Source organism: Acyrthosiphon pisum, chromosome A2 (assembly GCF_005508785.2).
Source record: "Acyrthosiphon pisum isolate AL4f chromosome A2, pea_aphid_22Mar2018_4r6ur, whole genome shotgun sequence".
In the NCBI taxonomy this organism is placed as follows: Eukaryota; Metazoa; Arthropoda; class Insecta; order Hemiptera; family Aphididae; genus Acyrthosiphon; species Acyrthosiphon pisum.
The window spans coordinates 50,237,367-50,255,527 of NC_042495.1; the positions used below are offsets into that span (position 1 = coordinate 50,237,367).

At 32.4% G+C, this 18,161-nt stretch overlaps 1 protein-coding gene across 3 annotated transcripts in view; it reads left to right on the forward strand.

The window, feature by feature from the left end:
- Window positions 1-700: 700 nt before the first annotated feature.
- The window catches only part of LOC100160665 (A disintegrin and metalloproteinase with thrombospondin motifs 1), a 73,000-nt gene continuing 55,539 nt past the window's right edge, over window positions 701-18,161 (forward strand). For 2 of the 3 annotated variants that reach the window (XM_016802649.2, XM_016802648.2), the window contains exon 1: window positions 701-743. In XM_016802649.2, coding sequence (XP_016658138.2) covers window positions 716-743 — 28 coding nt within the window. In that variant the 5' untranslated portion in view covers window positions 701-715. Of the gene's footprint in view, window positions 744-14,415; window positions 15,023-18,161 lie in introns of those variants that run through there. The other variant, XM_003243018.4, reaches the window with a different exon arrangement.

An 18,161-nucleotide genomic window follows, 5' to 3' on the forward strand; every position in this document is an offset into this window, starting at 1 on the left:
CAGGCACATACCTTTATGTATAATTTGATATTATATTATATTGCAATGCATTTAGTACGCGGCTATCGGAGCAAACTGTTTTAATCTCCCAATTACTATACCTATTACTATTATTATTATACATACCTATTTGATTTTTTTATTTGGAAACAATTTTTTTGCTAAAAAAACCGTTTAATAGTTTTATAGACAATGAAGCATTTCTAGTAATCGCGTCGCTTGCGAAAAAATATAAATATTCACCACGACGAACTGTAAAACCGGATTTTTATCAAAGGTGATTAAATATTTTCGTATGCGTCTATATAATAGGCTACCGGAGAAGGCTAGGTCGTTTATTGTATACCTATATTAATGTTATTTTATCAACGCGTTGTATTATTGTTTTATTAGTGTAGGAAATTAATTATCAACTGGTTTTTTAGTTCAAAAACCCAATAAAACCGTACCTACACGAAATTATATTGACGCACCGATAGGCGATAAAGCGCTATTGTAAAAAAGTGTACAAACATGTGCAGCGTGTAAAAAATGTTTAGGTATATCCATATATACTTATTGAATTGCGTGATTAGTGAATTCCATAACTCGCACGGTCGACGGTTTATCGGACTTTCGTTAAGATGGTATATACGAGAAATGCCGAGTACACATGGATGATATTATTATATGTACATTTATTATAATAATATGCGCAATGATACAGTCTAACAAAATGATGCGGCTAACTGCAGTATACGTTGGTAAGTACAATATCTACTAATATTTTATACTATCAAATGAATTCAAATACTTGAAGCAAAACGTATACGAAATATCGGAAAATATAATATACAAGCTGATAAAACATTTAGTACAGGGGCCCAAATTTTGATGTGGGTATATCGTATATAGCCATATAGGACATAGGTGAAAATAAAATGTAGGTAATATCATGTAGGTTTTCAGACAACATGACGAATATACCATTTCATTCGTTCCCTTCGACCAATCTATATTCTCGAAAACATCTTGATTTTATAATAATATTATATTATAATATCATGTCGTACAAATATAATATTATAATAATATAGGACATAATATGTGGCTATTATGGGTGTTATGCTAAACCACCGCGCGGTCCATAATTTTGTCGCTGAGATGTTTTTTGATTCTGTTCCAAATTTTAAACGAACGCGCGGCGACTGTTATATTATATTATTATAATATACGATTATGCAAATGTGCGCTTTAATAATAACGATTCGCAATTAAAAGACGGTGAACGCGCAGAAGAAGAAGAAGAAGAAGAAGAAGAAGAAGAAGAAAAACTTAGCGAAACGCGTATAACCGTTGGTTTGACGTATTGGCCACGATGGACTCTGAGCATAGGTGAAAAAAAATCAGAATCCAATGCCAAATGCACATGGCATAATAATATACGATATTATATACTATGTAGGTATTTGTATTATCGTATTAGTACCACTCCGTCTAGGAACGACAAGTATACGTATATTATTATTATTATGATTATTATAATGGCAAAAAGTGAAATTTTGTGTAGTATTAAATTACTGTTGACAAGCAATTAACAATAATACGCACTATATTTCATTGGTATTGACCTCGTAGAACATAATGTATATATATAATATAACAGACATATTTTCTTGACCAATTTACATTAGAAATGAAGATTTCCAAGAGAGACGAACAAAACGACCAAAACTCGTTATGACATTCTACGCTTAAGTCACCGTTAGGTGGTTTAGGTATAAGTACCTACTTACCTATACGTTTACGAATATAAATTATAAATACTAACGTTATTTTTTTGTCACAAGTGCGTTAAAAACTGGGCGTAGTATAGTTTCTATTAGTGTTGGACGAGTATTGTTTTTTAATTTCGAGTCGAGTCGAGTCGAGTTTCAATTATTTCGAGTCGAGTACTCGACAAATGCCCGAGTATTAAAAAAAATTCGAGTACTCAACAAATTCCGAGTACACGACAAAATGGTCGAGTATTTTAAATTGTACTAAAAATAGATTTTCCAAAAAAATTATATTTTTCTTTCATACAGTTATATAATTAATCAAAACTATATTGTTATCAATCTAAACTATCATGTATCATCTTCCTGGTATTCATATCGGATATATGGGTTCTTTCAGTTATTTATAGTTTTAACATTTATTTTTCAATAAAATACTATTTATAGTATTTTTAATAATAAAAATAATAACACAAGTACTCGACTCAAAGCGAGTACTCGTATTTACAAGTACAAAAAAAATTTAGTCGAGTCGAGTCGAGTACTCGAACTCGACTCGAAAATTTTTCCAAAGGCGAGGACTCGACCAACACTAGTTTCTATATATATTATATTATACTGAAATCTAGAAACAAGTGTGTCCGTACTTCCAACATAAAATTATAGGTTCAATTATTTTCAAACGATTAATAATAGTATGACTATATAGACATTCAAAAGGTTTTTAGCGGTTTCGTGTTAATTTAAATTTGTTTGATGGCCATAAACTATATTAATATATACATAATAATATTATATCTACATGCTACAACTTACTGCAGAACTAAAATTGTTAGCTTGTATAGAAATTATATTTTGATAATGAGCAGGTGTTATTACAATATAACTTATATAACTAAAAACTTCGATAAAATATACTTTCAGAGTTTTGCTAATAATAATCAAACTAATGGATTGAAGTACGCAAGCTAGACGAATACAAAATATTCTTTAACCGCAGGGCCTATCACTACTCCGTGACCAAACACAATCATTAAAATATAAATAAACTATATTTCCATGCAGGGATAAAGCTAAATTATAAAAATTATTAATTAGGTAGTTAAAATTTGAAACCATTCAAAATATATATATAATATTAGGTACCATTTCACTTAATCATAAAAATGATTTTACCTAAATTAAATATTTTATAGACTAAATATCAACAATACACACATAATATTATATGTTTGTAATAAATTATTATTATACTAATAAGCAATATATAATGTCTAATAATGATATTTTAATTATGTTTTTAATAATTGAATGATGGGCTAAGGTAACTATAATGATAATATGGTGAAATACTAAAATGATAACGATGAAACCAGTATATAAGTAATGTGATAAAAAAATAATAATAATACAACTAAAGTGTAAAAATAATAATGTTATATGAAAGGGTTATTTGTTAAGTTAAAAAATAACGGATTGGTGAGTATTAGTAAGTAAAAGTGAATGGGAAGGTGGCGAAGAGGAATAGAAAGTGAGAATAAGTATATTAAATTATATTTGTTTGTTCAAATATTATAATAACTTAACCAGCATAATCTGTTATAGTGTTATTATTTTTTTGATTTGATACTTTAAATTCTACTAATGCATAAAAATCCACTTTACAAATTTTAATTAATTAAATGCTTTTCTTTAACGTTCTTTTGTAAATCGGTTATCATAACATTTTATAACATCTCGGTGGAAAGTAAGATAATGAATTCTTATCTTGAGAAATAAATTAATAATAATAATAATGTAATTTAACATTCACAGCAATTTTCTTCATTTAGATTATTTTGATGATTTCGGTTGTGCATGTAAAATAATAATATCATACCTAACCGTATAAACTATAAACATAATTTTTCAAAAAAAAAAAGTTGTCTACAATGCATTTAATTTCCAACTAAAATGCAATATAGTATTGAGTAATACCTACACTGTAGCTATAGAATACCTATAATATTATAATACAAATTGTTTTTTTTATATCGTCCCCCATATGCATTTGTACAATTTTCAATATAAATGTATTATTAAAATTATTATTCATCAATTCGTTAATTAGTTCATCGTTATTTATATTATTGCGAAAAACTAGAATTATTGCCAAACCTAAAATGTATATTATATTGTGTAGCTTCTTAATAGTACGTACCGTATAAACTATTCAAAACATATACATATATACATATATATATATATATATATATATATACCTTGTACATTTTAAAAACTGAGATCGCAACGGGCAGCGACAGCGTTGGTGAAATTTAGTGATTTGTTTATTTCGAATGACACACTCCGGGGGAATTGGCAATTAATGATTCAGTGATAAATCGTTTTAAAACATATAGCTGCAATGATGATGTGCCAGCTGGATTTAGCGAACCAGTCAGTGTAGATAATAATAATATGTGGTTTTAATATTGTTTCGCTTACGACGGTGACGGCCTAATCGTTTCTTCGCTTTGATATATGACTAAAATGTAACTCTTACATAACTACACTATTCACACTATCCATAGAAATTATTCATTACAGCCGTAACCATTATTTTTGAAATAGTTTTATGTTTAAAATTCCATTGTATTAATTGCATAGCTATTAATTTATATGCCTTCCTATAGGTAGCTGTGTATAATAGTAATTTACTGTGCATATGGTGTGCGTATAAGAACAGTCTTGCAAATGTCTATATTATTATCGTCTCCAACGTGACTATCCATAGCCAGCCTCTTAAAAATTCTCGATATTTCGGAAAGTCCGTTGTAAAAATAAGAACAACGAGCACCTACCTATACTCCGCAATATACGAGGGCAGGTCGTCGTAACAAGGCCGCCCGCAAGGGAGGGCCCCCCGCTCATTTTGATAATACCTAATTTGTATAGCATTTTATTGCATTTATTTGCATTTTATATAGCAATCTTGAAGGGTGATAAGGAAGATTGATAACTGATAAGGTGACACAAAATTGTATTTTTTTTTTACGATGTGATATAAAAAACAGAATTTATGGTAAGTGTAAAATTTTTTCGCTGATCCCCCCCCTGAGAAAAATGTCTGCAGGCGACCTTGCGTCGTAATATCACAATTAATCACAAGACGTCATAATATACTCATATAATAATATTGATAACGCAGGTTTCGTTTCCCCATAGTGTCTGTTAGACGTATTTGTACGTACCTATAATACTGGTCTTTATAATTTATAACCATCTCTTTCTGCGCTTTACAATCGTGAAGGAACGCAAAACGGGTGTATGCATTTATATTTTGCATATCGTGAATTATGTGTTAAATAGTATATACCAGTGATAGTATTCTCCCATTACTTTGCACCCATGTGCATGGATTTCCGACAAATAAAAATATGGTTTCAAGTACATTATTCAACAATAATTAATCTCAACAAAACATAAAAAAAAAATAAACACATTACTATACTCGTACGTGTGTTTAATATACGTAATATCTCGCTCTCGGATCGGGATGAAGACAGCGAAATGTAAAATAAACGTCGACTGGTGTATATAATATAAAATAATATTTATATACGATCGAAACGATTTCAATACGACCATATATTACTATAATCGAGACCAGGGGCGTATTTTGGAATATCGAATGGTGTGGAAGGGGACACTATAACAGAATATAAATTAGTTACAACCAAGTTCACTACAAATTACAAAATAAATATAACTCCGATGGTAGTAAAACAATAATCAAAATAATAATAAATCGTATATATTATGATTATAATATGTATTATTTCATACATGTCCGACCCTCCCTTAAATACGCCCCCGACTGAGATCAAATCCTTCGGCATCGTATACGTTGTCTATTCGTATAAAATAAATGTATAGATTTATGCATAATATATGCCTATGTATGGCTCTAAAATACTATATATATATATACACTATACAATATTATATTAGTTTAGATACCTATTACGTCAATATATGAGTTATTGACTGACTCCCCCCCCGCACACACACACACACCACAAATAACAACGTCCTGAGATAATATTATTTTCAGGGACTGCACTTTCCGCATATTGTTGCGAACGCTCGCGTACATCTTATAATCACGACTAATTATATCCTTTTCTGCGATCGACATAGATCCAATCCCCACCTGCAACATAATAGTATATAATATTATATATTACATATGCCAAACCACATTCACTTATCAATTTATTATTATATAAGACGCAAACATGACATTGAAGAATAGCTATATTGTAGGTATAGAATATACATGCACTCGCGAAGAGCCACCGTGGAATAGTTGATTTTCTTCGCGAAATTCGCAACTAATAAAATTAAATTGTGGGTGTAATATTTATGATGTCAACCGTGTAATATAATATATTATGATTATATTAATATGTTCTTCTATATTATATTATCCGCTGGTCTTTTTAACTGTTGTGATAATTATGGAAAAAAAAAATAGATATAATATTTATGTGTGCGATTGATCACGATTTCTACCGTTCGGAGGATATTATATGATAGGTAATTATTTTGTATACATCGAGATTGTTCTCTGAGAGACGGTCGCGATCGGGAGATCAAAACGGACAAAACCGATGTACGAGAACAACACTCAACCAACTCGACCGACAACTTCATATTATTCGAGTAATGATGTGCTTCTCAAAATGTTTAAATCTTTCACGCTTAATAATTTAAATCATTGACAAAAAAAAAAAATAATAGTGACATTAATTTTAAATATGAATAATAATTTTGGTTTGACATTGGTTTCCAAAATGCCAAAACGGTATACTGACTGAAAGCATGCTGGTCACGGAATGACTAAAAAGAGATAACTATATAAAGTTTTTAAAATTACAAAAAACTGTTTTTTGGACAATAAAAGACCCGCCAATTTCTAAGGAAACAGCAGAGAGGCTATAATGCTGTATCATTGGTCGAGAGGCGTACTCGAAGCTCTAACGTACTATCGCAAACAGGAGTTCCTGTGAGCAGATAAAGTAGCTGGCCTATAAATAATATAATAATTACGCGTTACCTATTAAATTGTGCCCCGAGCTGGGGAAAAAAAATTTAAATAGTTATGAAATACGCGGCCGGCTGCAGCACTATTATAGTAATAATATATTATACACAAGTATAACATTATATAGGTTGTCGTAGTTGCAGCGACCCGAATTTCTCGAAAATTAGCGCGTGATCGTACTCGGCGTTATATATTATTTAGTGGTGTATTATCCACAATGTCGATCGAAAATAGCTTGTAACTATTTAGCGAGTATTATATAATAATAATTCCGTTAATATTACGACGACGACGTCGTTATAATATTATGGGTTCGACAATAAAATCGAACATAACCATAATAATAATAATATGTAACGTTCACATAATATGATCGGTCGACCACAATCGACAAATATTATTATACGCGATTTCGTGTACGTTATTTTCGCACTATTTTGTAGATGAAAGTAGTAGATAATAATATATTCTTGTGATTTTTTTACTGTACCTGTATGGCTGTATTATACTATCTAGTATAATGTATATTATGCTGTTTGTCAAGTTTGTAACAACCGCAACGCTTGTTCATCGAGACACGTCGGTTTTGACGTTTATTTTGACCCATATAATAATTTATTGAGTTCCTATTGAGTTCCTCATCGAGTGCCGATCGAGATATTTCGAATGTGCCGTAAATTTACCCGAATTCCGCAGACTTGGATCATGTTTAAAAAATTAAGATAATAATATTACGATGTCCGTGATTTAAGAAAATTGAATATAATATAATATAATATAATTTAACGATAATATTAATATAGATTTTAAAATTTGGGCAGTTCATTTCGTACGAACATTTTTTTATAATTTATTTATTTACCTATAGACCTAGACTTAATTCAGATGTTTTAATTTTGCAGCCGAAACCAACGCCGCATAGCCGAAATATTCAACTAATGTTTGTCATAACTTCCTATATAAGCTATTTTATAATTATTTGCGTAACCCAACAAGATTTTTTTTTATTACAAATCGAAAAAATTAACTTTTCTCAGTAGTTATTAAATGCGTCAATGCACATGTGTCATCAAGTGTCTCTTCCCTCACACGAAATTTCAGAAAAATGCATACTTATCTGTCTTACACTGTCTTACACATTAATCCACGCCTGGATTCGGAGTTAAAACTTTTCCAAAACTTTAACCTTTTTTTCAAATGTCTATCCGACTGTTGTCACGAGTATATATTATTAGGTCTGGGGTTTTAACACTCTAATAAAAATACTTTCATGCCCTAAAAATGTTGAATAATGCAATAAAAAAATGAATTAAATTTATATTTATTTTTAATAATTTCGATATAAATCATATATCACATAGATCGTACATCTATTTACTTGTACATATTTATAATTTAAATAATTAATTAATTAAATGTATATATTAAATCATGTAAAAGCATATACAAATCTTAAAATGTTGGAATTTTTAAGAGTTCCTGAAATCCTGAAATGCTCTAAAAAAAATTTCAAAAAAATGCAAAATAAAAACTTCTTACTCTGGTTCATATTATGAATATATTATAAATATATTATATTTATGTGTTTATGAACTTCATAAACACATAAATACGTGTATGTAATAAAACGAGCATTGCGTTAGATACTAGATTTGGAAAACAATGCAAAGTGCATAGAAATCCCAGTCTTAGATATTATAGTTGGCATATACTTGTTAAAATATATTTAAATATTAGTATTTTATATCCAAAAATATTGAATACAAAATCCTTTTGAACAAGATTTTTAGTTTGGTATTTCGACTATTTTTTTTCCCCCAGAAATGGATTATTGTCGATGTGATAATGATAACGTATGAATTGGGTATGATTATTGAATTTCGTTATAAACTCGAATAAAGATACTATATCTTAAGGCCAAATGTATGTATGTATGTATGTATGTAGCTTATACACTCAAAAACTACTCGATTGAATTTGAAGACAATCTCACAGGTTGTTCTAAGATATATCTGAAAAGTTTAGAGAGTAATTAATTTAAACCACATTAAATAATATACCAAGTCCTAAATCCAATCCACGACTGGCGACTGTCCATCTAGGTCGAATTATTTCACAAAGCTAGGTACAATGACGCCGGTTTATCAGTGAGCTGAGGTAGGTACATACTAAATAACTAAGATACACTCAAACCGAGATACGCACCTATATAGCCGTATAATGTTATTATCATATACAGGATTTGCCACAAAAACAAACTACACACGGGTGAAGCCAGGATTTTCAGCTAGTATATACTTATATCATTAGAAAATTAGTAGAAATGAATATTTTTTTTCTATATAAATGATTTTCACAGTCGACATGATATAATTTATCGGATATAATAATTGTTATATTATATATTTTAACTAGCGTCGGGTTTATTCATAGTTAATAGATTCAAAAGCTACTGGACCGTTCTCAATAGAATGTTATACCATTAAACTCCGTTGATCACATATTATATTACTATATACTTACCATAGGTATTATACAATAGAGTTATCTCAAAACTATGGCGTATACATTTTTTTACATATATATTTATAAAAAAACTTTAGGACGACCAACGGCGGACGGGACAGCTAGGAGCTTGTTGTTATTATTATTATTGTTATTTATATTTATGTACGCGTTTATAAATACACGAGCGACGAGCCACACGTTTCAAGTTTCTATACGAGTTTTCGTACAAATAGTTGTGGTTTGTTTTCAATCTGTGTAGGTACCTATTATACGGCTATACCTATTGTAAATTTGTATATAATTATTATATTCCCAGTGAAAACGGCCCGTCGAGTGAGTGACATTCTATTAACGTTAACATTATGTGTTACGTGGTCGTAAAATTACGATATTATTATGAGCAATGGGTAAGTTACTAAAACGTGGAATAATTCAATCAACAGCACTGTACAGATATCATAATAATTGTGGATATCACTTTATACCTATCAATTATCATTAGTTATAACGAGCTAAATAGTTTTGGCATTTATTTTGATTTACTTTAGTTACTTAGTTACTAGTTACTGTTGAAAGCTGCTCGTTTTTTCACGTATTTAGACCAATAAGCGGAAAAGAAAAAAATTACTTCCAGAAGTCAAATTTTAATTTTGAAAAAACATTTGAAATCCTTATTCTCTTTTCTAAATTATCTGTCATGTCGAAACTTTTTTGATATCAAAATATAGTGACATGTGTGTGTACGACGTACGTTACGGATTTCCAAGAATCTTAGCCGTAGTTTATATTTAATTACATATAGCGTTCGGGGAACCTATGCACACTAATGATCAGTCACACATCACTCACGATGGATAAAGATAATAGAATATTGCCTAAGTCCTACCCCTTAAAAATTGTTTGCTTTCAACAGCCTTAGGTAATAATAATAAATTGTATTATTGCTAATTTATTTTAATACAAAGAGATTGATTCTATAAATTAGTTACAAATATATATAATAATATAATATTACTATATATTATATAGTTACTCATCATTTATTAAAACTATACAATTCCGTCTAAATAAATATAAAAATTTTATTGTTTCTCTTCATATATAAATATGATTTAAATTTAACATTATTGTCATTTAGTAGATATATTTTCAAACTATACATTCATATTATGTGAATCGTGTGCAGTGGATAGTGGATTACGACCACAACATATATTGGAGACAAACTACAACTGGGCCTCCAATCAAATAAAAATATTATTGACTTAAACTAAATTATATAAATTAACTAGATGATTCCATGCACTTCGTTTCCTGTTAAATGTACCAACTCTATATAACTCAAACTTTGTTCAATTCGTTATTTAAAATTTGGTGTATGGCATTGAATGAATACACTGATTTTACGGCAACCAATAATTATTATTATAATAATAGTTTTAAAACCCATGGCAACCATTTATAAACAAAAATTTCCATCGTAAATCTCTAAATCCCCGTTTGAGCACATACCCTGGTCGGACCTAGGGGGATGATTCGTCAATCTAAACAATCCGGGGCGTCACCCAAATGCATACAAAAAAATACATAGGAGGAGTTCAATCACAACACACGTACAGTAGAATTATATATATAACGGTAATCGTCACTCACAAAGATAAAAAGATGCACTCTTTGTCTGAAGTATCGATCGACATAAAAGATGGACATCGACATAGATGCTAGATCGCTATATTAGTTAACAATTTTCATATTTTCAAATTTCATCTACATATATAAAAATGTAAAATAATAAAACTTTGATATTTATTCACCTTTTAAACCTTCTCTGGACTTCCACAAATAATTCAAGACCAAAATTAACCAAATCGGTCCGGCCGTTCTCGATTTTTAGCGAGACTTACGAACAGCAATTCATTTATATATTATATAGATTTAAGTTAAACGTTGGTAGGTATACCTAATACCTATCGTAAAAATATTTAAATATAGGTAATTATCTAATTATGGCTTTAGACGCCGATTTTATTTAGATTAATAAAAAAAATATACCTATATATATATAATATATATAATATACACATATCTTTATAATTCTATTTGAATGCCATAAACGCAACAAGTCCACCAATGATAACAGAGGTCATTACACGAACGGAGAACAATGCGAAAAAACTCAATGGCATATTGTTGCCCTTTTTGATATTGTGTCAACAATGGGCGTTACAATAATTATGTCAATTGTCAACAATATTATTCGAAACAAGTCATTTCTGTGACACGTGTAATACAATATTAGTATAATAACCAAGTGAACTACTCGAAAATATATCCTACAACTACTCATCTTGTGCGGGTACGTTGCGTTTGACCTTCGACGTTGCAAAGTATACGAATACATCACTTGAGTTTTGCTCATGTTGTCAAACGACGATGGCGATCGACACGACGGTGAGGTCGGGTTTCATCTAAACAGCACTAAATAATATTATATCGTTTCTTCGTTTCACGCGAAAGTAGAGATGACCGAATGCCGACGGCTGTATATGATTAATAATATGATCAATTGTTCTCCACCGTAAGACGGAAGAGTGCTTGCCGATAGTGTTTTAAGGGCTGAAGTACCGAATTAAATATATAGGTACCTACCCTCCGTATACGACGACACATATTGTATATAATGTATATAATATATATATTTTTATTTTTTAATCCTTAAAGTCGAGTTTTACGGGTCCTTGCTGAGTATTAAGAACCGAATTCTATGATATGTTTCAGACTGTATATAATAATATTATTATATAGCGAAAACGTTGACTGCAGACTGCATTAGTTGACAGCTGAGACGCAGAATTCTTCTGAATATAGATACAAATATATAGTCGTGAAATCGCCTGATACACTTCTTTATAAACATAATTATACATTTATACGTCACTCCTGCAGCAGCAGACTATCCTCTCAGAAAATTTTTCAACGCCTTCGCTCCGCGTGCAAACTTACGATTTTAAGTAGGAAGTAAGAGCACTATATGAACTCATATTATATTATTGTTATTGTATACTTGCGATACTCGTATATAATGTTAGGTCAGATCGACTGAAATTATTATACCATGGTGGTCCGTTTCTGTGCTATTTGTTTTAAACTTTTTAATGCATTTTTCTTTATTTTTTTATTTTTTTCATAAAAAGAATGAGTTTTTTCATATATTCAGCAAAAAAACACCCGGAGACTACCAAGATCTTGATTTTAAGTGCAAATAGCTCGTTTAAAATATAATATTTCATACCTACGTATATATGGGAACAATTATCGTGAAACAGCTGCAATAATAAATATTCAATAAATTTAATCGAGAAACTATCGCCTTTTTGCTTTCGAATTTAATTTCAAAGAATAAATTATTATTATTATAGGTACTCGCATAATATTATCATTACATAAGCTTCTTATAGAACTATAAAAGTGACACGTATGTAATAGTTGTATTATGTTTCCGTTCATTGAATAGACGATTTTAAATAATCAATATTATGACTATAATTTATCTCGTTTTTATCTACCTATATTATAGATAGGTACTACTAAACCTATTACACACGGCAATTATTATATTTACATAATTTATGCTGTCTTATTAAATTATCCATTTAATTAATTTGATAGTCCATTAAATATAATCGAAACAAAAGGGATTTCAAAATGTTTTTTTAATTCGTATTCATTCCACAGGTACACATTATAATAATTTATAACATACCTACACGTGTTTGAATAATTATTTTTCGTTTTAAATCTTCGTTGTCTCAGTGCGGGCATTTACTATTTCGTATTTACCACATTTCGACAATAATTAGTATCGTGTTATGTAGCCATGTAGATGAACTCCTTTAACCTGCAGTGACTTATAACAATGATAAATACCAAAATACATCAACTGTGATTATAATACAGCATAAGGCATTCTTCGGATACTTAATTTTTTTTTATTATTATGTTTGATAATTACAGTAATTTTTCGCAACATAAAATACTACTAGATAAAAAGAGTATAATTAGAATAAACCGTGTGATTAGTATTTTACGTAAGGTTGACGTGTGATACATTGTGCAGCGCATATTATACTCGTTTTGTTTCGAGGTAACAACAATCTCATACAAAAAGTATTATTGGAGAAAACGATACATCTAAAGTTTTTTCCCTCTTCAGAATACCTATATGCACCTACCACGTTTTTATTATTTTAATTATACATTATATAGTTAAGTGCTGTAGAACAACACGCACTTATTATTGGTACACGTCCAATTAAAATAAACAAATTTTTTTTTTAATTTTCTGTATAAAGGTATAACGAATTTACTTTTTTTTGAACTCGTATACAATAATACGATAATATAATATATTTTAGTTAAATTCGGAAAAAAATTCTCTCTTTATATTTTTCATTCGGTCGTTAGTGCGTCATGCGCGCACTGGCTAATAAGAGTTCGGGAAATAATCGAAACTTGAAATTTGCAGCAAAACCGAAAATCATCAAACGAGTCGGCTGCAGACACCGGCCCGCGCTCGCATATAAATATTCGAATACAATTAGAGGTGGGAATCGTTGAAGTCGTTAAACCGACAGCGCATATAATATGACACGATGGATACGCGGTGTTCGCAGACGGAAAATTTCGAGCCGCGCTCGTAACGCGCATTATATACCCATAAAAAACACCACGGTCGCGATCGGATAAATGATAAGACGTATATCGTCGTCGATCTATCGGATTCGACGGATCGCTGAAAAATTGCGAATTCGTCAAGAGCAGCGCGCGACTTACACAGGTAGATACATACCTATATAATATTATAATACCGCACACACGCGATAAGGCGCTTTCCGCGGTGGGAGTCGGGCAAGAGTAGGAGGGACGAAGAGTGAGGGGGGGCAGCGTGCGAGTGACGGAGACAGAGTGAGCGAGAGTGAGAGAGAGGGGAGAAGGGGGAGAGACCGATGACCACGCGAGCACGGGGCAACAACAGCAGCCGGAGCAGCAGCAACCGCGGCGGCGACTGTATAGCATAGTAGGGTCGTCGAGTGAACACGACACGGACGAGCGCGACGCCCGGGGGACCTCCACATCGATATATCATTGAACCGGCGGCACGGTCAGTAGTCATCGCGAGTTGACGACGAGTAGTGCTCGTCGAACGCCCGACTATTAAAGTATACAACACAACCGCCGCGGTCGACAGTAAATAATTAGATATTTTTTATTTCGCGCAGAATTAACACTAGAACGCCCGAGTTCAAGTTGACGCGAATATTATAATAAAGTGTCCGAGGACCAGTGAAAGCGGTCCGCACGGTGCGTACAACAGCCATATATCGCGTCGTCGATCGTGAATTTTATTTTCGACGTTTTGAAATTTTTTTCGCTTGGTAGTTTTGGACCCCCGACCGCGGACGTAACCGAGACGACGGTTGCGCGCGAGTGCCAAAGCACCGAAGTCTTTTTTTTTAAAAAAGAATATCGTCTTTCGCCCTCGTCGATACTCTCTTTCGTTTGCCGAACAACGCGCCCTGTGTTTAGTTTTTCGCGACAAACTATTGAAGAGGACGACGGTTCCTGTCGTTTCGGATTTCGTTCCCGTCTGACCGCAGTCACAGTCAAACGAGTAAGTACCCGCACACATTTTATATCGACACGATCCAAAAATACATTTTTACTCGTAGAGATCTCCGTGTATTATGCAGTCGGCACGTTATTGTCAATAAATAATATCGGTGTTTAGTAGGTATTTACCATTTGGTATATACTTCCTATATATTATTATGTTTGTGATATGGTCTGTACGGATTTCGAGCGAAATCGAAACCGATCGCAATATAATATTATACGACGTACATATTATACTAGTTTTCAGACGAGTTTTACGTAACGACTGTGTGGCGCAAAAGTTGTTGTTTCGAACGTATATTATAGAAAGGCGCGCGCAATGTTTTTTTTCCCCGTACGTGAAATATGAAAGTGAATTTACACGTGTACATAGTATATAAACGTAAGCGCCGCCCGACAAGCAACGCGGTCGCTCATCTTGCACACGATTTTTTCCTGCAACCTCTGGGCCCTCGGAAACGTACATGGCGTATAATATTATAATAACATCTATGTATAGGACCAAATCAGCCTACCTAGGTATATACGCGGGATCTGTGCTGATAAATTATGTTTCGGCGTTTTACAAGAATCGTTTTTTGGGCTTTTAGTGAATAAAATATACGCGTGTTGAACCTATAGGGATTTCGATTTTCATCGAGACACAGTGATAAACTGCGATATTTGAAGGTATGTCAAGAAAAGCAACTTAGACTACACGTTTCGGTGATGACTGCCTCTGCCCCTGTGTAAAAGGTTTGGGGTGTAAAATCGGTAAACCATTTCTGAACATATTATTGATCCAATATAGTGTGCTGTAAATTCACAAAGTACAAACCATCGTATCCTTAAAATTTTGGCTAAAGTACGCAAAACCACGTCGGGTGATGGATAAATATTTTTCCTGTTAATACAACACAGTAATGACTAATGATAGTAATAATACCATAAGATAAACATCGAAAATATTAAATAACCGACTCGGCGTCCGGTTTGTGCCAATATATATATAGGTATTAGGTACCTATAGACTGTTGTACGCGTCGACAAAACCATTCGGAAGAAAGTAAACATGGTGGGCGAACAAGGAAATAATAATATGTACGGGAGAAATATACTGTGTGGGAGAAAATGTATCAACGGTCATTGTGGTCGGACAAAGCGGAGAAATCATATTTGTATTTGGTAAAAAAAAATAAATAATAATATTTCGTAACGACTACAACTAAAAACGATAATGCCACTAGTGCCTCTCAATAAAAAAAAGAATAATGACAACTGAAAACGTCACCACCGTGTGTGGAACCATCGCCGCTGCAGTTTGTTATTAATTTCAGTTACGCACGTTTAAGTCTAATCTCTCGGCGATTATTATAATAATATTGTTATATTATTATAATGTACCTATGTACACAATTCAGCGTGGTCGCCAACCGTTGGTTCGTTTTCAGTTTGAGACATTTAAGGACTTCGCTGTTTTACCTACCTACTGCAGTGATTATTCATCACTGCAGTAAAACGCGAAAAAAAACTGGTTCGAGGACGATTCGCTGGCGAGTCTCTGCAGGGTTCGCAGCTTCGTGCTGCGACTACGTAGTCGGCAACAGAATTTTCCGGACCATAATAGTGACCATCAAAACTAGCGCTCAGATCTTTTGTCGGCGGATCGAATTTCACGTGACTCGTATTATACACGCATACGACAATTATAACATTTGCATATTATGCCATATATATGCACACGTAGTATATATAGGTATATACGCCACACGCACGAAAACGGCGGTGAAAACGTCTTATCGGGAAATTCGCATATTATATACGTTCGTGTTCGGTAGGTATATCGAAATCGGATCGGACACAAATTTAATTATCTCCACCGAACTGCATTTGTTGTTGCTTTAATGCGCGTTTAAGCCGCCGTCGCGCACCGAGGGGAAAGTAAAACGGAATTGTAATAATAATAATATAAACGAAGGTTTTAGGTGAACACACATTAGTGTATCGTACGAATTTATCACACGCGCACGAACGTCGTTTCCTCGAACCAAAAAACAAACAAGTAGAAAAAAAGCAAATAGTTAATTTTATGCATTATAGGTAATCTACCTATATACCTACCAAGTATAACCTACCTATGTATATAATAAAATGCGGATCGTACATAATCACCGTCGCTTCGTAGTTTTAACGGTTGATCGACGACGTCATCCGCGGTCATCCGGATTGAGTCCTACACCGTATTACGCACAAATATATACCTATTGCATTATTATTATCATTATAATTTTTTAGTTTATGTAAAAAAGCGAACGGCGCCTGTCGCGGACGCGTTATGAAATCGCTGCAGGAGCATATAAGTAGATACAAAAAAAAACCGTTCGTTCTACGTCGCCGTGTCCGAAAATGTCGCAACTCTCGATGCAGGAAGTCCCCGCGTGGAAGTGTGTGCAAAATATTATTATATCTTAGGTCCGTAATAACCGTCAGGGGGGTAAGGTTTCGCGAGGGAGGGGTGGGCGGTGAGCGATCACGACGACGACCGTTCACCTTGATCCAAATAATGTAATCGGACTGCAGTGGACATATTAATATATAGGTAGGTACACTGCACAGACATTCTTGTAAATTGCCGTGCGCTACCGATTTCGCAATGGAATTGGTGTTGTGTCCGACGAATTATTGTGCGATAATTGTTTGGTCGCCGGTTATAGAAGTATATGGTGTATATATATATATACACGCGTATTATTGTGTCTGAGAAATAATATCGAAAAATAATACATAATATCCATTTGTATATATATATAATGCCCATATCTATATAAATTATTACCGATATGTCTATACATTAAAAATATACGCATATACCGGGCCAACTGCAGTTTTGACACACCATGAAAAATCCATTACCATTTATTATACTTTTAAAGCTATGAAATATTATACATGTAATTTACGTTTGCAGCCGCGCAAGACCATTGCTCGTTGCGGTATATTGTATATCGTATATAATACATGTAGTAAAATATACATGCGCGTTTATAATAATATTAAACAATATTGCAGGGTTGTGGATACTGTGAAAAACGGATATCCACGGTTAGCGTGTAATATTTTTAAATTTAAAAACAATTTTTGAAATTAGTTTCTTATAC